The 24,187-nt window shown below is 39.3% G+C and overlaps 2 protein-coding genes across 3 annotated transcripts; one reads left to right on the top strand and one right to left on the bottom strand.

Moving 5' to 3' along the window:
- The first annotated feature begins 28 nt into the window (after positions 1-28).
- On the top strand, positions 29-10,987 carry slc2a11a (solute carrier family 2 member 11a). Its single transcript, XM_088005982.1, has 12 exons — positions 29-112; positions 3,303-3,401; positions 3,980-4,140; positions 4,652-4,776; positions 4,883-5,012; positions 5,109-5,257; positions 5,804-5,991; positions 7,610-7,720; positions 8,404-8,505; positions 8,619-8,694; positions 9,189-9,316; positions 9,958-10,987. Exons 1-12 carry the CDS (start codon positions 29-31, stop codon positions 10,171-10,173), a joined length of 1,569 nt encoding a protein of 522 aa, XP_087862108.1. The 3' UTR covers positions 10,174-10,987.
- Positions 10,988-11,432: 445 nt separating this feature from the next.
- Positions 11,433-23,867, bottom strand: patz1 (POZ/BTB and AT hook containing zinc finger 1). 2 transcript variants are annotated; one of them, XM_014982126.2, is made up of 5 exons: positions 22,464-23,867; positions 20,478-20,541; positions 20,222-20,393; positions 18,814-18,978; positions 11,433-16,263 (listed from the first exon to the last, which is right to left on the bottom strand). In XM_014982126.2, the coding sequence occupies exons 1-5, from the start codon at positions 23,696-23,698 to the stop codon at positions 15,785-15,787; spliced, it is 2,115 nt and encodes a 704-aa protein (XP_014837612.1). In that variant the 5' UTR covers positions 23,699-23,867; the 3' UTR covers positions 11,433-15,784. The 2 variants fall into 2 exon arrangements, with proteins under 2 accessions (XP_014837612.1, XP_014837613.1); XM_014982127.2 differs by lacking the exon at positions 18,814-18,978.
- Between the last annotated feature and the right edge of the window lie 320 nt (positions 23,868-24,187).

The raw sequence follows: 24,187 nt of genomic DNA, 5'->3' as shown, positions 1-24,187 counted from the left end.
TTACAGCAGGGAGGAAGGACCTACCATAATGCTCCTTTGTGAATCTCGGATGGTGCAGTCAGAAGGAGGCCCACAGTTCTGTTCCAGCTGCATGCATGAGACCGAAGAAATGGTAAGAATATCCACTTCTGAACAAATTCTGCAAAAACGGAGCAATACAAAAATAATTGCATTAGTTATTAAATAACTTTATCCCCGCTAAAAGTTACCAAACATTCAACAATTTTGAAGGTTTGCACTGTTCAAATGTCAGTCCTGTTACTTTATGTCACTGTTTTCACCATGGAAAGAAATAAATACACAAGAGTTGTTCCCCAAATGTTGGGAAGGTTGTTTTTTTTTAGATCAGTCTTGAATGCAATTTACCAAAAATATTCACTTTTATGCATTGTTTGTTTTTGAGCACAATCTGATTTAAAAAGAACTTCCCTCTTGACTCATCAATAAGTACAAAATGTACACTTAAAAATGCTCTAAAGGTACAGATTAATATTTTTCAGCTTTTCTAGGTTAAATCTTGATCAAACTTCCAAACACTGAATAATTATCAGAGCTTTTGTCCTTCAAATGTTACTTTTATTACACGATGCTAAAGAAAACACTTAAAAAATGTTTTGTTTTTTTCTTATAACAAATCTGAGAAAAAAAACGCCCCATTGACTTTTACTGAAACTACAATCCTCTAATCCCCACAGCTGTTTCAGAATAATATTCTGATAAATATGATATATTATAATCATACATCACAAGCTACTAGGGTTTTATTTTTGAGAAAAGTAGTACATTTTGTCTGTGTAATTTTACTGTGATATTTACCTATATACCAAACCAGAAAGTAGACTGTCTATTGTTTTAACTTCTGATTGAGATAAATCTGTTGCTAAGTGACAGAGTCAATTACTTTATAGAAAGCAAGCAATAATTTAATCAGCAGTAAAGTGGCTGTAGGGATAAGGGAAACACCGTGGATTATGTTTAGAATCAGAGATTAGAAAGGCACAAACAAATAAAGACGTTGTTACAGTTTATTCTCAGATGCCAAGAAAGCTTAAGACCTGGTGCTCAAAGGAGGGCATTTTATTGACAATGATGGACGGATGGACAGATGTTAAGGTTTTGTGTTCCGTGTTTTGATGCAGTGTCTGGGTTGACCAGCTTTTTTCTCCAAAACCAGGAAACCCCGATCTTGACGTAGCACCACTGTGGTCGTACAACCTGTCTTCTTTTCTTCTGTTTCTCCTTTCACTTCTCAGTATTTCAGATGATTTGTTTTCCCACCAACTTTAGGCTGAACTTTAATCCTGCGCTCCTTCTGTTCAGTCATCTGTCCAACAGATTTGCTGATAATAATTAAATCTTCTGGCCAGAATCCGCTGAAATGTGGATTTTTGAACATTCCAACAATTATAAAATTATATAGACTGGGCTCTCAGGACCTGAATTTACTCAGCAAAGGATGAATGTTGACAATATGTATTTTAGTAAAATGAATAAGATAAAAACTGATAGCACCAGTAGCTACAGTAATGTTCCCATTAGAGACAGATGGTTCTCCCTGTTTAACGCAGAAGTAAAACATTTTACTTGTAGGATTTTTTGGGATGGACTTATTTATCTGACTCAGCTCTTATCAGAATCTCAAATCACTTCAAGTTGCAAAGCGATGCAGGACTAGACTCAGTTATTCTTAGAAACTTCAGTACTTTGAATTTTCTGCTTGTATTTACTTTTAATTTGTTCTTTTTTTGTTGTTGTTGTTTTGTTTTGTAAAGCACGTCAAGTCTAATTTTGTTGCTTTTTCATGTGCTTCAAAATAAAAATGTATTTAATTTAATTTTATTCAATTTAAGACATAAGAGATCTGAAAAACAAAATCACGTCTGATGTCTTTACAGTATCAGCTGATGGCAACAAGCTGCTGTTTCTGAGGGTAATATTACTGTCACTTAAGTGTAAACTAATGTAAATGTGCTTCTTCCAGCTCCTCTACTGCCAAGGACATCGTCCATTAATAATAGAGTCCAGCAGGAGGGGTGGAAAACAGCGCCATCTGCAGGTTATTGTTGTTTAATTCACTTCAGTTAATACAGACTTCTAGCCATTTGGGTCTCTGGACGGCCAGAGAGGCTAATGTTTTAGTTTTACTTTTTCGCTAAATTTGGCTGTGTAGGCATAAATAAGAAATTACAACAAATGCAAACCTTTGATCAGGATGTTTTTTAGAGGGTAAGTATTATTTATTTATTTATTTATTTATTTATTTATTTATTTATTTATTTACATCCCTTCAAGATTTCATATTTTCAACAAAGTAAATGTACTTTTTTTTGTCTATAAACTGGGAATATTTCAGTTTACATATCTCATATCTCACATTATTAGTGTAAAAAAAAATTGGTACGTGAATATTAAAGTTAAAAAAAAATTGTTAGAAATTATATTTTGTTAAGTTCTTTGGTATTAAGAAAGGGTATTTTCTTGTCTCCAAAGGACTCAGTATCCAATTTACTTACACAAAAAATGAACATAAAATATAAATTGATCACAATTAATGTTGCTGTGAGTTTTTGATCCCAGAATATTTCCCACAGGTTGATGTTTTTGACGTGACATTACAAGTTATCCATTCATTCTGCAGTTTACTTATCAAATAAAACTCCATGTGGTTGTATCTACCCATTTGTGTCTGTTCTTAGCATCCCTGTTTAACTCCCACTGTGCTGCATATTTTACAATCTTTAAACTTGAAGGAAGAATATGCAGTTTTCTCAGGTAAATCATTTCTGTGTTGTCCAAAGAATGCTGGTGAAGCGTCATCTCACTGTTTGGCTGTTTATGTGTTAACAGGCTGTTTAACAACTTCAGCCAATCAAATAAGACCCTGCATGCAACTCCACTTCATGCAAACCCATTTTGTGCGCTGCTGTTCAGGTCCGGGCTTCTGGCTTCTCACCGTTTGCAATCAGCTGATCTCTGCGCCTGTGCTGGTCCTCGCTGAGTCACCTTCACCTCAACTTAAACATGACAACTTCAGGGATGCAAAAGGTAAACAATTCATTTATTTTTATTTATTAAATAAGGAGCTTATTTTCATGTTTTATTGAATGTTTTACGCATATTTTTATTCAGAGATTTTAGCATGTCCATGAGTGCAACGCAGAGCAATTTCTAAACTTTTAAGAGAATTAAACTTAAAATTGAGATTCGAAACAGTTTTGCTCTCACGATAGTCTCTGACTTCACCACCTTTTCTGTGTTTCTACATGTCATCAGTGAAGATGTTTATTTCCTTGTTGTGGCAGGGTAGTCCTCTGACGCTGGTGCTCATGGTTGCCTCTGCGTCCATCGGAGGAACGCTGCAGTACGGCTACAACCTGGCCATAATGAATGCTCCGACCACTGTAAGCTGCTTGTGTCTGTGTGAGGGATTTCCACTATCACTGCGAGTTACATTCAAACATATGTTATGAAAACGGCTGCTCTAAAAGTCCAAATTACACCTCTTTCACATGAAACGGGATGGATTTAAGCAGAGGATTTTTATGGCTTGCAAAAGTTTTCATTGCTTGTAAGAAGTCTGCAGACTATGTGACCTAATATTTGGGTCAGACAGTGATTTGGCGCAAGTGAGAATTAGGTCTGATGTGTCAGTGCTACGTCATTCTTGTAAAGTGCCCAGATATGGTGAGTAGCAAAATCTAAGTTCTTGAGGTGAGATTGTTTCTCATGATCTTTGCTGAGCAAAGCGCCTGCAATGAAAATGAAAGAGCAAAATCTTCTTCAAGTTTAAACTATAAACACACTCTGAGAAGTGAGGGATTTTGAAACATTAAGAGACATATGGAAGCATTTGTTTTGCGTGGATCACCTCCCGAAGCATAAATGTACAAACCAAGGCATGAAATTGAGCTAACAGAGAAGTGTCAGAGTTAACCATTGATCCAGCATCAAATATTGACCTTCGTGTTCTCTCTTACAGTTCATTCAAACCTTCATCAACGAGACTTTCCTGCAGCGCTGGGACGTCCAGCTGGAGGACTACCAGGTGACTCTGGTGTGGACAATCATTGTCTCCATCTTCTCGTTGGGGGGATTTGCCGGAGCGCTCATAGCGGGACCAATGACCATCCGCTTTGGGAGGTAAAGTGAATGATAGACCTGCTGCCGTCATCAGAGATTGTTCATTTGCTTTCATTTTTCATCTAAGCACCTGTGGATGGTGCTAGCCTATGAGCTTAAATGCAATTGGTAAATATGTAACAACGTTCACTTTTGGTGTTTTGTGTCGACTGCCTCTGTTTCCACTGCCTCGCAAAAGTATTGATGTACTCTTTGCGTATGCTGTCACGTTGACTTTGACTTGATGCCAAGTCAAAGTCCAGATCAAAATAGACGTGAGACGTGAACATTGATATTTACAACTGAATCCAATCCAACCAATCTGACATAAATCTCAAAGCTGATAAAGGTTGTTCTAGAAGGTATTGACTCAGAGGGGCTGCGTACAAATGTATACCACAATTTTAAGCATTTATTTGCAAAATAAATGAGAAAATCATGTATCTTTCACTTCTCAATTTTGTCTTGTTCTGTGACATAAAATCTCAGCGAAATAATAAGATTGTTGTTGTTTGTTTTTTCATCTACAAAGGAAAAAATGTCTGCTGCTGAACAATGTTTTCCTCATGAGCGGCGCTCTGTTGGCCCTCACAAGCCGAGCTGCCGGGTCTTTCGAGATGATCATGCTCTCACGTGTCCTGATCGGAATAAACGCCGGTACGGCAATTAAACATTTTCCAAATCGCCCATGCATGCCTCGGGGTAACATTCATTCATTCAGAGTGAGAGTTCATTTACAGAGAGAGCACGTTTGTTTTCGTAGGAATCAGCATGAATGTACAACCCATGTATTTTGGAGAAAGTGCACCAAAGCACTTGAGAGGAGCCATCTCCCTGTCATCGGCTGTTTTCACTGCGTTCGGCGTCGTCCTGGGGCAGGTCGTTGGTCTCAGGTGTGCTTCCTGGCATCTCTAGATACGCCGATCCAGGATTTTAAAAGTGTGTCTCTGTTTTTCAAATGAATAAACAAGTGCGCTTTGCTTCTTAAGGGAGATTTTGGGGTGTGAGTCATGCTGGCAGTATCTGCTAGCCAGTAATGCTATTCCTGGCTTCATCCAGCTTCTGACCCTGCCGTGGTTTCCAGAGAGTCCCAGATACCTGCTTATCGACAGAGGGGACAAAGAGGCTTGTATTAATGGTAGGTACATTCAGCAGCTTTCAAAAGTATTTATACCCCTTGAAACTTTTTTACGCATTACATAACAACCCATAACAACCAAAAAACAGAGAACAATTGTGAAGGAAAAATAAGTGGAAGGATGCATGGATGTTTTATAAAATTTTTAAGGATGTTATATATAATTAAATAAAAGAGATTTGTAGAACTGGCCTTTTGCTTTGTCATCTTGCTGTAAGTACGCCTGACAGTCTATATGTCTCTGTAGGCTTTTTCAAGTGTTGCTAAAGATTCTTGGGTGTGTTTAGGTCAGTATGTTGCCTGGGTTTCATCATGAATGAATATGCTTTTATTTAAAGCCACAGTTTTCAATCTATGGTACATGTACCATGGCTGATACCAGGGCTACCTCAGAAGAAATCCTTACTAAAGTAAAAACACATTTTTATTCAAAGGAGTACTTTACCTTGTAGCTTTTTCTTTTTTGTTGTTGTCTTAGCACTTCTTACTTAATTCCAGATGCTTCATGTATGTTTTTTTTTTTTCTTTTTGCCCCTCTTTGGTTAGCTCTGCGTCGTCTTCGAGGCTGTGAGGTTGAGCGTAGTGAGCTCGATGAGATCCTGCAGGAACAGGCAGAAACTAAAGGCATGAGACCAAGGCGGCCATGGGAGCTTTTCACTGATCGCTCTGTGCGCTGGCAGCTCATCTCTGTCATCATCATCAGCAGCGCCATGCAGCTCTGTGGAAACGATTCGGTAAACTCGCCGGTCTGGGTCTTTCACTGAGGCCATGATGTAACAGACTTGTAATGTAGCTGTTGGAGGTAAAAAAAAAAAAAAAATATATATATATATATATATACTGCAATATTTCAGGGACTTACAGATAATGTACAGCAACATTATCTGATGTTCTTGTGGTCACGGCGTCCTTTGATGAATCTTTGGGATGTTGGTGGGAAATTTAGAAGGATTCCTCAGAAGCGCCCGGTTGAGCTGCCAAGTTTGTGTTTGGACTTTATGTTCTTTACAATTTGTTCTCGAAATGGTTTATTACTGTAGGCAGCTGCAGAAGCATCATAGTGAATGTGTAAAAGAGCCCCAATTATTTTTATGTATGATTTCAACTCGTTTTAAAATAATTTGGGAGGCAGTACATCACATACATCATACTTTCCTGGAACCTTTAGATTACTTTTTGGAACTTGAACAGCTATTTTCCAGAACTTATGGGGTACGTATCCAAAAAACGACGGGTTACTGTCAGCAAGTTGCAGAATAGTTTCATAGACTTTCAGAGAATGTAACAATTGATAATACATTTGAGAACTGGCAGTTTACTTTTACAAAAAAAAGGCTATATAAGCACTGAATAACTGAGCACAACATCTGATTCTATATTTACATGTTATGTCATCAAACCGACATACATATAAAGTTTTGTGTAAATTCTGAAATTTAAAAATTAAAATAAAAAAAAATGTAGTTAAGAAAAATTAGCAATGCTTCATAACAATTTTACTAAAGTAAAAATAAAAAGCATGGCGTTGTGAAACTGCTCCAAAGAGAACAACAAGTTTCTCCAGTAAATGTAACTGAGTAAATGCAGCTGGTTACAATCCACCTCTGGGATTGCACATTACTTCCAGGAAGCCATAAAGTTGTTTCAGGGACTTATAGTTTACTTTTCCTGGATCTTGCAAGTAGTTTTACCTGGAACTTCTGAGTAAATTTCCAAAACTTACAGTTGTTATTCTGAAATTTATAGATGCCTCTCTTAAATCGCGGGAAACCTTTTCAGAACCAGCAGATTACTGTCTTGGACTCTATCGGTACTTTCCAGGAATTTTTCCTGAAGCTTCAAACTGGGCTGCATTGTCTACTTGTATTCTGGCACCAGGGATGAGTAGCTATCAGAAATGTTTTCAATTTGATTCCAGTTTCCAAGTTCAGTCCATGTACTTTCATGGATTTACGGGTTACTTTTGGGAACAGGACTGTGTTATAAAGTGAGCTATTACTAGTTAGTTTCTGCTCCTTACAGTCCTGCCCTAAAAGATACCCGTTAGATTCTGGAGTATAAACTCAAAATTACATGATTGCTTGGGCTGTATATATATTCATTTATTTTTTGGTATTTTTATGATGAACTTTGTGCTGCTTTGCAACATTTCAAAGCATTATGACAACAGAAAACACTAACTAAATCTTTAAGACCTCTTAACCACATTTTTGGCAGCATTAGAGAAGACTTTATATTAACACAAATACTCAGAGTACAAATGCGGGCACAATCGACTTAAAAGCATTAAAACCCCATTAAAACGAGCACTGATCCCTCGTAACATATTCGCATTCTGTGTTCTTCTTACAGATTTACTTCTATGCATCTTACGTGTTTAAAGAGGCCGGCATATCTGAAGAGCAAATTCAGTATGTCACAATCGGCACTGGGACTTGTGAGTTCACAGCGTGTATTATGTGTGTAAGTTTCTGCCATTTAGTCTCTTGTTATGCAACCTGCTGAAGAGGGAGAAAAGCTGCAACTGGCAGTGCTTTAACAAAGGAGGAAAAGCCTGAACCAGTGCCTAGACTGTCAGAAAACAATTTTCTTTCCAGCAATAGAAATTAAACTTCAAACTTATAAAGTGAAATGGACTTTAAGTAGAGTGAAACTGCCCGTTGTAGCTTTGTATGTTGCATCAGACTATGGATAACATACACCAGATCTGGAGTGAGTAAACATACGTTGTCTGAAGAGGAGGATATATCACTTTTTTTTTTCTTTTTTTTACCATGTACAGTACTCAACTAATCTGATTTTCTTCTTTTTATTCGACATCCTCCTCCACATACTATTAGCTCTGTAGTAATTTGACTCAGTCTGCCTTTTTATGGTGTCATTAAAAAAATTAACCACCTGACCAATCAGAACTGAGTGAATCCTTCAGGATGTCTGTTGAAGGAAACAAAGAGATAAAAAAAAAGAGAGAAGATAACTAATGATACCCTGCCTTAACCAGCAAGTCTTAGACTATTTAAACAATGTTTAATCCATTGCATATTGTGGATATCTGTTCAATGCAAGTACATAAAAGTGTACCAAATCTTAGAATATCTGCAACAATAAAAAACAGAGTCTGAAAAATGCATATTTGACCCTTTCAGAATCTGCTGGTGGAGCGTAAAGGTCGGAGGTTCATGTTGATGGGAGGATTCCTCCTCATGACCGTCTGGGCCATCGTCTTCACCATCGCTCTGTCGTTTGAGGTAATCAGCATCAGCTCCAACAAATCTGCAGCTTTTACTTGTAATTATTTTTATTCTAATGTTGCATATTTTATCATTTTGTTAAAAACAAGACACTTCTTTTTTCAAAACAGCGGTATGTGTCTTGGATGTCTTACCTGAGCATGGCCTGCATCTTCACCTATATTCTCAGCTTTGGGATGGGACCAGGTAAGCTGAACAAAATGCTTTCCTCAAGATAAAATCTTAAATAAAATCTGTGGTGTGTTTTTTTTTTAAAAACCTTTTGCAGCTCATCCCTAAATATGCACAAATGTATGTTTTTCTCCAAGTCTTAAAGATGAGTAATGCTACGAAATAAGTCTGCTAACATAATATCTCTACACTCATGCAGTCTCACTGTATTATATCTGCTGGACTGTGTCCATCCTGCAGTATAAACAGTTGATGAAATAAAGATTAATAATACTGTATTCTTTGTAATCTCATTATCCAAAGTGTAAGGGAATCAAAGCTATTTGCTTTAAAAAAAAATCAGAATAAGCTGGAGATGTAACAGGGATGTCTTTTAAAATAAATACTAAAAATACTTCTCTTCTTCTTTTACTTTGTGCCTCATACCTTAAAAATCCAAGTAAAGTTTAATACTCTTACTAAACTGTGCTTTCTCTTCTACTTTCTCTCTCTCTCTCTCTCTCTCTCAGCCGGAGTAACCGGCGTTCTTCCCACTGAGATCTTCAATCAGGCGGCGCGGCCAGCTGCATACATGATTGCTGGCTCCATGATGTGGCTCAACCTGTTCATCGTTGGGATGATCTTCCCATTTCTGGTGGTCAGTCTGCAGCCTTTGTCCCTCTATTTAAAACACCCGCTGCACCGGTAGTTCTTGTAGTTTAAAAATGAAGTGATTCAGACGTGGGAAAAGATTTGTAAAAGAAAAAAAAAAGAATCACTGTTGAATAAGGTAAGGAAGGAAGCTGAAATGTACATCTCACATACAGTTCTGAAACTGCTCACTATGCAAAGGAGCTGGACCTGGAATATTTGAAAATTATCTCTATCTCTATGTCTTCTGTTTTATTTTCCTTTTTAAAGATAAAAAAAAATGAATATAAAAAATGCAAACAAGAACAAAACTCTCAAAATGAGGTAAATTATATATATTTTTAATGATTTGATGCAAATTAATGGGCTTTTTAATGATATTTGAGCTCAAACAATAGACATGCATGACCTTATAATTTCCTAATAAAAATATTTGATATTAGATTTTTACTATATTTGAGTTTTTTATTTTCATATATTTATCACATTTAAGCCAAATATTGAACCTCGAGGTATTTCCTGTAATTACTTTAACACAACACACTATGAATTCTAGGCCTCAGTCTGTGCAGAATAAAGAACAGCAATAATTTTAAGCGTTTTTTTGTTTTGTTTTGTTAATTTTTTTATGTTTTGCTATTTTTGCAGAGTGGACTGAGTGAATACTGCTTTGTGCCTTTCGGAGCCATCTGCCTGTCGTCCGCTCTGTACATCGGCCTGTTTTTACCAGAGACGAAGGGAAAATCTCTGTCAGTCATCACAAGTGAATTCCACACGATGAACTTCAAAGGGCAAAATGAAAAAAGTTTGGAATTACAGACTCAATATAAGCTTGGCGAAGTGTGTCTTTCCACAGCCTTATAGGCAGACTATTTACTGCTGTAACAACCACTCCACTGTATGCTTCGTTTTATTAATAAAGGAAAAAACATAAACTGTAGGTGAATCACCAAGAGGAACGGCAAAAAGTTAACTTAAATATAGAAAATTGAATCTCCGTTTGTTAACAGACAAAACTGACTACATTTTATTTAAAACTATTTCAACTTAAAATTTCAAACCAGTGAATGTTCATTTGATATTCATTGGGTTTTTTTTGTGACTGAAACAAAACCTGTTTTAATTATGTTTTCTGCATAGCTTTAAAAAAAAAAAGGTTTTTCTGTTTATTAAGAATGTTATAAAGACATGTTTCTAAATCCATGATGTTGGAGTTGTTTGTACTTGTAAATATGTACCTATTATGCAACGGTTGCTGCTCTGAGACATGGACTGTCTTGTCTTGAATTCTTCCATGAAAACAAATGTTTGTGTGTCTAAAATAGTAAAATTACATGAACAAATATTGTCAGTAAAAAATAGTATTTGTGAACTTGTGATTAGACAAATAATACCGTGCCTTTCGAAAGTATTCACATTACAGCCACCAACTTCAATTTAAGTTATTGACAGAATCTGATGCATGATTTTCAAATGACATGCACATAAAAGCTGAAAATGTGTGGTGTGCATTTTTATTTAACCATCTTTGCTCCTTTAATGAAACTTCTTCCCACTGGTGTGTAGTTGGTTCCCAGTATAAATTCAGCAGTTCTGTGAAAGCCTCAAATGTTTTTTAGCGAATGCTTCTGTACAAATGGCATTGTGAAGACCAAATAAAAGACTTGGATTGTTCAAACCTGAACTTGAGTAAAGATTTGTTAAAACACTGTTGATCTTTTAAGCCTTTAATCTTTTAGGAGACACTCAGTTTCACTGCTGCATTCAACACTAATCATGGTGATTGCATATTTTATGCACTGTTACATGTTTACCCTTTATTAGCGAAACACTTTTGAATATTGCTAAACTTTCTTGTTCTCATCGTCTGAATTCATCATCACTCATCTAGTCATGACAGTGTAACAGTCAGTCTTCTGACTGTCATAAATGATTACACATATGCACATCAATTATATTATTGGTTTTAATTATTTTCAATCTAAATCGCCGGGGTTATTAATCATTTTGGAGCTCACTTGTATACGAGTTTGTTTAGTTCATTTTGAGAACTAAGCAAAAGCTTCCAAGTGGCATAATCAAAGTTCAGGCAAAATAGCTACTTAATAATCACAGGACAAATGTTTGGAGATTTTCAGCTGCAATTTATTTGATTCTCATCTCTAAACCAAGAATTTGAGACGAGACTCAATAACAGAGTACAAAAACAAATATCTATAGAAAAGTAAGCTCATAATGAAATATGTCCAGACGTCATAACAAAACACAGAGTTCAAGTGTTTTTAAGAGCAATCCCGTCGAGTACAATGATAAAATACCAAGGTAACATATTGTACATCTTGCGCTTTTTATACAAAAGTGTCAATGCAAGTCACTCTGTACAATTTTTACCCTTTAGAAAAGAAAAAGGACCGTTTTATTTTTATTAATCCACTGCTGAGCACAATCAGTATTTGGAAGGCACTTTGCAACAGACAAAAAGCAGAAAGCAAAACATTTAACCCAAAAGCAATCAATTAATATCATAATTCAATTTTGGGAAAGAACAAACAGATCATATATTCCTAATAACGTCTAAAACAAAGGTTTATTACTTCTTTACAGCATATTCCAGGTGTTCTAAACAGTAAATGTAACAAAACCTTCAAATGAGGAAACACCAGTGCAGAATGGGTAAAAAGAAAAAAGAAAAAGCTTGGTCAAAGAGTCGAGCAGCTGGCAGTGTGAGCGCTACCACGGCAACGTGATAGATAGTTCAGTGTAACTAATATAAACGACTACAGCCACCAACCAGTGATCGACATTCAGTCCCCAGCTCAGCTTGCATGCCTGAACTTTACACTTCAGATGGCCATAACTTAACATCCCTCCCAACAACACAAGAAACTAAACCAGAATATGTACAAAACTCACCACTTACAAACACAGATCAAACAGGTTGGTTCATATATTTATCTATTTATATATATATTTATAAAGAGAGAGAGAGTGTGTGTGTGTGTGTGAGTGTGTGTATGGAAGGTATATACACTTGTTACAATCACAATATAACCATAAATAATATAGGAATGTACTAAAATACTCACAAATAATTAAACGGCATACACTGAGATCCATCATCCACTCACCGCATACACACACCGTCAGCCCTTCACTGCTAGACTGAGTCTGATTTGCATCGCAATACACGTCTTCAACAAAAATAAACAAGCATGAGAATACATCTGATGCGTGAAGTTCAGTGGGTGCTTCGCAACCGTGCAGATGTGACAGAGCGAAACTCTGTGCTCGAAAAGTTTCATTGTACTTCAGCTTCAAATATTTACAGGAAAACGTAAGGGAGGCGAGTCATGATTAGGGCTACAGTGGAGAAGCAATTAAGATAAATCCAGAAATACGGTAGAATCTGGTGCTTTGGAGCAAGAGCCAAATAACTTAAAACATAAACGTTTACTGGCTTTTATTCCTGCTGAGCTTTGAGCGACGAGTAAACCAAACTGAGGGTTTGAAACTAAGCTGACTAGATGTCAAAACGTTTGATGCCTTTGAGGTGAATCAAGCATACCCATTAAAATATGTTGCATAATTCCTCATGTCCCCACAAAGAGGTTTTCAATGAACCGCTTGTTTGCCTCTGCCACATGAACGCATCGCTTAAGACTCTCAATCGTGTAACGTCCGACCCAAGAAAGGAGCCGTGTACGTAGAGAGCCCCGCGGCAACGGGATGCAGCACAAACGGCTCTGAGCACAGGATGAAGAGGAAGAGGAAAAGTCCAGATGATGAAGGTGTAAAACCACTGACCAGGTGGCTCCGTCGGCTGCGACTCGCTCCCTCGGCGAAGCGTCCCAACACCTCTTCCACAACACACATATTCACGCCTCCGTTTACCATAAATTAAAGTGAAAACACAAGAATAAAACAAGATTTTTGACAGTAAATTAAAAAAAAAAAAAACAAACAAACAAACACAAAACTCAGGGTATGAATAAGTTATTAAAATATAATCTACATCTTTTAAAATATATATAAGGAAAATATACCTGATCTTGGTCCCCGTTTCATGCATTTAACTCATTCAAGAAACTAACGGAAAGACTCGGACATCATCCAGACCTTCTATTCAAAATCGGTCTGCGAATCCCCGATTTCCTCTTTTAGTCTCCTCCTCTGTTTGGACGCGTTTTAGTGAAATTAAGAAACGTAATCAAAGTAGGACTTCTGGTTCAGCAGTATCAAATAGAGAGGAGATTTAAAAAAAAAAAAAAAAAAGTCAAATCATTGTCCATTTAACAAACTCTAGCCACGTTCGTCTAAATTTAAATCAATCCATGACTTTTCTTCCTTGAATTTTTTTTCCTTTTAAACAATTTAATGAGCACATAAAAGACAAACAAAGTCCCTTTGAAAAGTGCTTCTTAACTGTATGAGGGTGTTTAAAAGCTGATATTTCTGAAAATATAATATACAGCAGGCCTGGTACAGATGAGTGAAAACCCTTAATGTAAATTCGTCTCCATCACTGCAGCATAATCTCGATACGAAGTAAATCCAATATTTAAGTTTGTTTTTCTTTCCTCCAACTCAGTTTTAGAAATAATAAACAAAATATCTGATGACACAATTATTAGCCTGCGATAAAATGTAAAAATGCTTTATAATAACTAATATGATGTAATATTAACATAAATTGAAATTTACTTCAGACTTCTTGTCCTGAGGTATATACACAATGTGACAGACTCAATTCTCTTAACAGCTCTGCAAAATGGGAAAGACATCCAACATGTGTTGATCTTCAGAAGTCTATACATCTACAAAAATAGCTATTAATCTTCGTTTTTCCACACGATATAATAATCAGAGTTATGTTAAAATATTAACTATAACTGGAACTAAGAAAGGTGAACAAGGACCGATTTTTATCTTGCCAAAACTAAACTCTGTTGGTTACTTTAACCTGAACCGTGTGCTTAGACCAGATGACAAACATTAAGCTTTTGAGGAAAAAAAAACCCCTCCAGGTGAGTTTGGTGTAAAATAAAGGTACGGTGGAGGATCTGTGATGCTGTGGGTCTGCTTCTCTTCTACAGGGCTTAGAAACTTTGGCATCGTGAATTCGTTGAGATACCGCGATGATTAACAAAGCAAATCAAATGAGAACAGAAATAACGCATTTGAATCATGATCGATCCGTCTCCATGGTGATCTCAGTCACCCAGACCTAAATCCTACAGAAACGTTGTGGGAAGAGCTGAAGAGAAGACAGCATAAGAGAGAACCTTGACCTCTGAAGGGCCTAGAGAGATTGTGTGAAGGGGAATAGTCAAAGATCCCTCCTCTTACTGAAAGTTAAGACTTCACTTTCTCTAGTCACACACTGTTTACAAGTCAGTAATAACTGCTGTTTTTGTGCTAAACGCTAATCTCAGATACTGAAGAGAGTTTAAAATGTGAACCCTAATGAGACGTTTGTCCTGAAATAAGAGTCATGTGGGACCAATAAATGAAACTAACATCGATGTAAGTGTGTTTTACTCACAAATATGATGTTGGAAATGTGCGTTATTTATACTGAATGGATCTCGTAGAAAAGCCCCACTACCTGGACGATTTTACTGTATTTTCCCATTAACATTTTATTGTTAAAACAGTTCAGTTTTCAACTTATCCTGAGCTGAAATAAGCGTTTCATTTTTCGTTATTGAGGAGATCAATTAGGCACCAGAACATTGGTTTAAAAAAAGTAATTGGAGAATTTATAGGGTATTGAAAGTATTTTTTCCCCTCTTTTTTTAGTGCTGCTGCAATAACAGATGAATTTATTTTAAGGTTAGTTTTGCATCTTTACCAGTGTGATTAGAAGCTGCATCTCTTGTTCTCAAACAGTGTCAAAAAAAAAAAAAAAAAAAAACTGGAGCCAATTTAAATTCCCACCTAGAAAACAAAACAACAACAAAAAGATTACATGAATTTAAATATAAGCCCTGCTGTTACTCTGAGGTAAAGACATCTGTAATTGCTGGGATGGCCAAGGATCCATTTTAAAGCTGGCTAGAGCAGCTAAAGTGAGTAAGTTAGCAACTACACATAATGGTAACGTCGATAAGTCATCTCATGAGAAGAATATTTGTGCAGCTGAGAAAAAGCTCAGAATAAAACCATCGGAGAAAGAAATGTAACACAACCTTCAGAGACTGATATCAGTGAAAACAAAAACAAACACTCCTTTCTTTACACACAAACTTTAAATGGTGAACACACCCCTTTTTATCCTCTGAAAAAGTAGAAAAGTAGGACTTCGATGGCAGTTTCTGACAAAAACTCTGGATGCAGGTTAAGCAACGAGACAAACAAAAAGAGTAGTCTTGAGGCAAAGTTCTTCCCAAACACGGGGCGTTTTCTGTGGGCAACCCGGCTTTGTCCTAAGAACGAAGAGGCCAAGTGGCGGCCTGTAAAAGCCTCCGAGAAATTGTTACTTCCCTCCAAACTCGATTCCACTCTGACCTGCCTCGGCGTCCACAAGAGACGAGGCGAAGGCAGACTGGACTATCTGAAAGCCAAATGACTCGAGGAGGGACATGTTTTGTTGGGGGGAGAAGGGGGACGTTAGGGAGGGTGCCATCTCGCTTAAGCCAGGCCCCGGGACCCCGTGGGCCCGCTGGGCTTTGTGAACTCGGTGCTGGTGCTTGTTGAGGTAGGACTTGGTGCGAAACGCCTGGCCACAGATCCCACAGATAAACTTCTTCTCGGGGTCTCCGTTGGCTTTAGAAGCATCTGGAGAGCCAAGAATCCCGGTGGGAGCCCCGTTGCAGGCGAGGGAGGGCATCTCAAGCTCCGGCCCCTCGGGTTTGGTCGGAGACTTGAGCTCGTCAACGTTGGACAATTCCCTTAGAGAAGTATCCGACTCCTCCGACTCCAGGTGGGGACACTTGCCGGCGTTTTCCTGCCCGTCTGCGGTGAAAACAGCACAGATGGCAGAGAGAGGATGAAGCAGCAGAAATAGGAGACAAAGGGAGACATGGATTAGGAGACATGAGTGAAAACCAAAAAAAAAAAAAAAAAAAACAGATTGTGACATATCTAACTTCAAAGAACTGATAACACAGCCAATTTAAAGCAGCAGCTGTTACATCTGAGGGACAAACAGAGGTTGCAGCTCAGCCCAGTTGCCTCACAATCCAACAGGATTTATGCCTCTCCATCCAACCAATAAGCCATGCTTGCCCCATGCACACCCAAACCTTCCTGCAGGACTGTATCACATTTTTTTTTTGTTAATATTTGCAGTTATTAAACTGATTAGCACACATAACGCAGTGTTTTCACAGATTAAATCCCTCTGAACTATTGTCCCATGGGTGAGTTATTGTCCGAACAGCAACAATCCCTCCTCAGGTAGTGCTGCAAAGGAAAATGAGGGTAATCCCCGAAACCTGCTGCTTCAGTTGATTCAACAATATCCAGGGGATTTGTAGTCAAAATTTATAGCTCAACTTTTAATTATCAACAGGTCTTTCCAAAAGCATTTATGCCCCGTGAACTTTCCCATGCTTTGACACGCTACAGCGAACTTCAGTGTATGCTGTCGGGATTTTATGTGACAGACCAGCACAAAGTAGTACGTAATTGGGAAGTGGAAGGAATACTACACGAATTATTTTGTAATAAGGAAAAAAAAAAAAACTAACAACAACAAAAAAAAAAACAATCTTGTAAACTGAGCCGACTGATTGTACTCAACCCCTTTTACTGTGACACTTCTGAATTAAATCCAAGGTGACCAACTGTGCTCAGCACACAATTCATTAGTTAGCAGACTTCATCAGGGAGTAATTTCAGCTCAGTATAAATTCAGTTCTGCAAAGGCCTCTGTATTTCGTGAGATAACATTAGTGAACAAATATCACCATAAAGATTTTTATGGGATTTATTGAAGGGCACCAAGAAGAACGCGATTTTTGAAAGCAAGTAACAAGAAGTCCTGTTTGCAGTTTGCCACCATCCGTGTATGAGGCCCAGCAAACGTAGGGAAGGTTTTACATGAGACCAAATGTAAACCTTGTGACAACAAGGTTTACATGTAGTTTGGAGGAAAACTAACAATCACCCTGAAAACTATGAGGCCGACATTCTCAATGTTTTGGATTTTACATTAGTTTAACACACAAATGACGAATAATTGTCAAATCACTACAAAACGTAATGGCATGCAGAGTACACAGTACAATCATCTGAATCTGTAGTGGAAATATCTAAGACTTGCAGGACACCGGCCCCTGCTAACTGGACTCGGAAGCCCCTGATCTAGATCAAAGCATATTCATATTCATATTCATGTTAGCGGCTTAAATCCAGGTGAGAATCTGTAGCTCACAGATGCTCCTCAGCCACGCTGACTGAGACTGAGCCACTTGTAAATGCACCCACTGCAGTGAAAGGTGGCTCTACAGAGCACTGAGTCAGGGGGCCATAAAAACAAAAACCCATTTGGCATTTTTCTTTCACATCTAAATCACGCACTCTTTTGCGTCAGTCTATCACATAAGTGTTTTTTTCTATTGCAGCTTTAATTTTGTGATAAATTCTAAACAGCTTCAAGGAGTAGGAATACATTCCAAGGCACTGGACAATTATTTTGGCACCTTTTAGGAAGATAATCATTACAATTCCTCGCTTTGTGTAAATGCACATAGTTGAACATAAATCTGCCTATGCTTCATTTTTTTTTTTTTTTTGTCCACTTTTGACTCTTGGTTCTCGGTGTGCTGCGTCTGTGCTGTGGGTTTTCCCCTGCAGAAATGTCGCCAGTGAATCCAGGACGGGCATATGGAGCACACTCCAGGACGATCATGCATCAATGTGCGTAGGTGAGAGAACTGCTCATGAACCAGCCAAGCAGAAACACACACTTAACTCTGCAGCCATAGCCATGCTGGACAGCAACACACACACACACACAGGCGAATGTGACACATGTAATTTAAATCAGCGCTAGAGAAAATGTTGAATAATCTCGTATGTTCTCAATCAATTTATTGCATAATCTAAGATTTGGTTTAGGAAGAAGTAAATTGTCCCTTCAAGAAATAAAAGTCTTGAGGGGGCGGACAGGGTGTTATTTATGAGTGGATGCAGTGAGTGGTATCATTATTTCTGCCTTCCAGATAAATCACCACAAGTATGCCGGTGTTTGCAACACTTTTCCAGCTCTCATTTACAGTCGACTGCAAGATATCAGCAGTGTAAAAGTCAGCTTTTAATGTAAAACATTAAAAAAAAAAACTGTTCTGGACATAAAGTACAGAAAATGTTCTCACTGTTCTTTGCGAGTGAAGTTGCGATGGTGAATGTTTTAAAATAAAAAGCATGAAAGCAGCAACTGAGTCGTGCCCAAGTTAAAATACATGGCGAGCTCGCAGCTTGTTTCTCTGTAGCCAGTGCCAGCCAGAAACATGACAACAAGCCGTGGAGGTAGCAGGAGGCGAGCGGGCGACTGCTTGCCTTCCACTGAGCACTGGCGTCCCATTTGGTAAGGGGTGCCGTTGTGCATCTGGAGCTGCAGCTCCCCCCTTGGATCAGAGAAGGTGTGCATTGTGGCAGAAGTGGGCAGTGGTGAGCCATGGTGCGTCTTTATATGAACCTTAAGGTAGGACGCAGTGGAGAAACCTGAGGCCAAAAACACATAAAGAACAAGGCAGTTGCTCGGTACAGTCAAAGCCTTGGCTATAAGAGAGGTTCCTTCAGCAACAGCAAGCTAACTTCTTGATCTGTGGGTCTGGAATAACACCAGACTCCAACAAAGGTTCAAACCAACAACTGAAAATGACAAACCTCCAGCCATCCAAACCTAGGTAAGTCACCAGCACAGAGCTACGTAGCTCTGCTTCTGACTGCAGCAGACAGTGCCCAGCAAAAGCATTTACATTTCATCACAATACAACCACAAACTTGTATTTAGTACTTTTTAAAAAAAAAAAGATTTTATGCAACAGACCAGCACAAAGTACTGCGTTATTGTGACGTGGGATAAAAAAAGAAAGAAGTGAACTGGTTGGTGAAACTGTTTCTACGCAGCAAGAAGGTCTTGGGTTTGAATCCCAGCCTGCAGTTTGCATGTTCTCCCAGTGCATGTGGGTGTTCTAAATGATGTGCCATTTTGTGTTTGTTACATAAAATCTAAAAAAAAAATAAAATAAAAAAATCGTGGTTGTAAATGGAAAATAAATGTTGCAAAGTTTATGACGTTGTAACCAACTATCCTCCAAGCAAGGCATGACATTGTTAACTTAAATTTCAACTCTATGAATGAATAAAATGCACTAAGAGACAAAATAAGTCATAATAAAACCTATAATCCAATTAAGCAAATTGTCTGGGAGTGAAGACAACACTTTGAGCTCACAGGAGGTGAGGAGTATGGAACTCCAAAAACAACTGCTAAGGTGGATCCAAAGTTTCCTTGATGCTTCTTTTTTTTCCCAAAATAATCTTACACAGACAGATTTGATCAAAAGTATGAAGAAAATTCTGTGGCATTCATGATTACTACAGATTCAGACCCAAAAAATGTCCATTTGTCAATGTCATGTGAATCAGACAAGGAGAACTCGTGCAACTTCTGCTTGAGACCTAGAAAGAATGTATCAAGTTCAACTTGCTCTGCACCACAGTGAGGAGTCATTTGACAAGAGCCTTCAATGTGTATTTTTAGACATTTGATTAATTTTAGCTCCGATAACCTGGAGACAAAACACACAGTCTATTTCTGGAACAAGCGAATAAAACACCTTTGAGCGGTTCCTTTTCCCACATTTAGTCCAACAAGTCGACGCAAATCTGGATTCTCGTCGGCAAAATAGATAAACCGTTACTCAGATCTGCAACTGCTCAAGGTTTTGGCAACAATTACCTTTATTGCAAATGCCACAGTAGTTGTGAGTTCCCTCGCTGTGTTTCTTCAGGTGGTCCGTCATGTACGCGGCTCGCAGGAACTTGCCGCAAACTTTGCAGGGAATTTTGTCCTCGTGGCACGCGAGGTGCGACCGGAGGCGATCTCTTGTCGCGAAGGAGGCGTTGCAAATCTGAAGCGCGCGGAGAGGGCAAACGTACACACTCACACGTCACCGTTAAACTCAAAGGTTTTAACATTAAGTGCTGATGGTTACCTGGCACTTGTGGGGTCTCTCTGTTGTGTGCACTTGTTTAATGTGTCCATTCAGGTGGTCAGGTCTGTAAGCAAAGTGCAAAAAATATAAAACATGTATGATTTTTTATTTTTTTTATTTTTTTTTACTGCAAAAACAGCATCAATCGTTGCAGATTACTATGACATGTACGATAAATGTTAAACACAATTTGCACAGGATTGTGTTTTCTCCACAGGAGACGTTGAATTTCTACACCCTAATCAAATTTACTGTAAACCACCAGATCGACTTCAAATACAACAAACGGGTCTTTTTTAGTTACAGCAGGTTTCCAATCTACAAAGTAATCTCAAAACATAATTTGGAGATAAAAATCCATGCTCTTCTCACAACTCGTCTAGATTATCGCAATTAATTTATGCTGGGATCAGTCAGTTGGCTCCAAAATTATGGAGCAGATTGCCATTAAATATTAGACGGGCATCTTCTTTCCTGCGTTTGAGTCTCGTAAAAAACACACTTATTTGCAGTGGCTTTTTGACACGGCGTGGGTTGCTCTGTTGTTGTTTACCACAATCTTTGTAGTGAATTTTATTCCGCTTTAGTTTAGTATGGTACAGCATCTTGGTTAAACAAATATTGTTTTGTTTAAATAATCCATTTTCCAAATATTTTTTTACATTTTTGGAGACTAGTTTACACTTCTGAATAAGATTAACTGCTGATCAAATGGGTGGGGAAAAAAAAGGCAGCGGTTCTAAATCTTTGTCCTCCTGGACCGCTGTCCTTCACATTTCAGATGCTTCTCTGCAAATTGAAATGATTGCATTACCTCCGCAGCGGCGCCACCAAGTGCTGCAGAAGCCTGTTGATTACTAATTCACTTAAGTCAGGTGTTGGGGCAGCAGGGAAACAGCTAAAACATGCACAGCACTGGGTTCTAAGGACTACTGAGAAAAAGAATGTAATTAGGCATCTGGGAGACAGAAACCTAAATGATTTTAAAACAGTTTTTGTATACGGAGCTTGTGAAGGCATCCCTCAGTTGTTAATGAAGAAATCCCTACTGCAGCTGGATTGGACTCTGCTTGACGTCGTCAACAAGAGATGCAGGATTTTAGATCACATACTTTCTTTTGTTTAACACCATTTTAATGAGACCTGAGGGAAAGGGACTGGGGTTTTACTGCAGCGCTGCTTCTCCCCCACATGTTGCTGTGCACTGCTGGCAAACTGGCTGAAAGAATACTGCCATTCGATTCCCCTATTTATAACACAAATTCGGAAATATTACCTAACACAATGTGGGCTTCATGCTACTTTTTTTTTTTTTTTACTTGCAATCGTGCGTCAAACTCAAAATAAATATTGTATTTACACAACTTTAATAATCCATAGGATGTATTGCTGTATTCTGACAGGAGCAGGAATATTTGATGCTTTTCTGATTTGGAGAATAGCAACATGATCACAACATATATTGTTTTAATGTTAGTAAACATTTTTAAAGTGCATACAATACTTTAATGCAAGTCAAAATGTGCCTTATCACACATGTATGTAGTAAGCATTGTTGTTTCTTAATTTTGTTGGTTATGGTTTAAAGTCAATAAACCAATTAGTAACTATGTAATAAAAATATTTTTACCAATTGAGACCAATAAAGTATTTTAATGCTGAACTATCAAGCCTATTGAAAAATGTGTCATGTACTTGTACTGTAGAGTAAATTAATTCAATACTTTGCAAGGGGTCCTTAATATTTACTGGATCGGTGGCATGGAGGCAATCATGAGTTGCAGCCATCTCCTTGTTGCTTTCGCACCTTTTCCTTCCACTAAACTTTATATTATGATGCACGGTACCAAGGTCATGTGACTGGAGTCAGGCTATTTTTAAAATAATAAATTTACAACACTGTACACAGCCCTGGTTCTTGGTTATGTAAACATTCAATTCTCTAGGATCCACCAGCAGCTGTTCTCACCGTGGGATCCAACTCACCTGGAGAAACCCTTCCCACAGCTTTGGCACACATACGGTTTGCCAACCGAGCCATCGTGGGACCGAACATGGTACGACATCCGGTCCTTGCGCTTGAACCGCAGCCCGCACACGGGACACGCGTACGGCTTCTCCCCGGAGTGGGACAGCTTGTGTCGGTTCAGGTGATACACGTCCCGGAAAACTTTCCCGCAAATGTCACAACCCACATGCCGCCTGGTCCGCTCCCGCTTGCGGTTGTTGTCCAGCGCCAGTCCTCCGGGTAGCTGCACCCCGTTTTCCAGCAGCCCGGACTGCGATAGTAAAGACAGACCCCCCGGTGTTGACAGGCCGTCTCCGAGGCTGTGGACGCCCCCGGTGGAGGCTCCGTGTTGCGCTTCGTGGTTCTTTAACCGAGACGCTTCTGTAAAAGCTTTCCCGCAGGCCCCGCAGGGGAACAGCTGTCCGTTGTCCTTCTGGTTAATGTGATTAAAGTGGACAGCCTCTTTCTTCGGTCTCCCTCTTCCCCGTTTGGATCCAGGCGAGCCAGCGTCGTGATGGAACATGCTCCCCGTGATTTCCGCCGACGGGGACATAGAAAGTCCTTCGACAGGCTCCAACATCGGCACCGACGACTCGCAGCCGTCCTCCAGCAGCACTGCTGGCGTGTCTCCGCTCTGGTCCAAATGCATCTGCGTGTTGTTCACAAAGCCTTGGCCGTTTAACAATATACCCGTTCCGTTTACCAGCTCCGGCGGAGCCACGGGGAAACCCAGCTCCGTGGCCCCCGCGGCCTGGAAGAGGCTGGCCTCTCCTCCCCGGGTGGTTGGGACGAGGATCTGGACGTTGGACTGCTTGATGACCTCCTGACATATCTCGATGACGGACCGCATCAGCAGAAACTTGGCAGCGGTCATCAACTCCGGGAAGCACTCCAGCCGAACCACGATCCTGGAGGTGTAAGCGAAGTCCAGGATGTCTTTGAAAACTTTCGGGCTGATTGTGTGCATCTCCAGCTCCTTGGCGTCGCCCTCGCCCTCTGTCTGACGGCCGAACACCGACTCGAAGTACTCGCTGCAGGCGGCCAGCACCGCTTTGTGAGCGGGGAAGCTCTCCTCGCCGACGCGCAGGATCACGTCGCAGAACCTGCCTCCATCTTTCCTCTGAACGTTGAGGTTGTGTAGCATCTCCGCGCTGTGCTTGCTCACCTGGTAGGTGTACGAAGAGGTCCAAGACGGCTCCGCTACCTTCTCCATACCGAATTCATCAAACAACAATGGTCGTTGGCGTCGACCGACGGAGAACTGACAGATTACGCTTTTACGGTCTCGATCCACCGAGGCCAGCTAGCTAGAAAAGCCCGAACCAGCCGCCCCTCCCGTCGCTTTAGCATCTACCGTTAAACGTTAGCAGCAGCAGGGGAAAAATGGCAGCCCCCCAGCTTCCTGTGAACTTTGGCCCTGCTTTCTTAAAGGGTGGGGGTCGCTCTTGTTTGGTTTATAAAAGCTCGTGTAGTTTGATACTAGATAAAAAATGTTTTCATGTTTTCTGCCTTCAAGGTTGGTTACTTCGAGGCGTTTCACCGCGGGGGATTTTAATGTTTTTCAGGTTAAACATTAACACGCAGGTCTCTGTTCTTCCTGTGTGTTTTTTAAAGCACCTCCCCCAACCAAACTGACCCCCCTCCTTCTGTCTCTACAGACGCCTTCAAAATGAACACTGTACCCAATTAAAGCACATAGGAA

Source organism: Poecilia mexicana, unplaced genomic scaffold (assembly GCF_051168715.1).
Source record: "Poecilia mexicana isolate PSO_F unplaced genomic scaffold, ASM5116871v1 scaffold_5, whole genome shotgun sequence".
Taxonomy (NCBI): domain Eukaryota; kingdom Metazoa; phylum Chordata; class Actinopteri; order Cyprinodontiformes; family Poeciliidae; genus Poecilia; species Poecilia mexicana.
The sequence above is the reverse complement of the archived record's forward strand: the minus strand, read 5'-3'. Positions and strand labels throughout refer to the sequence as shown.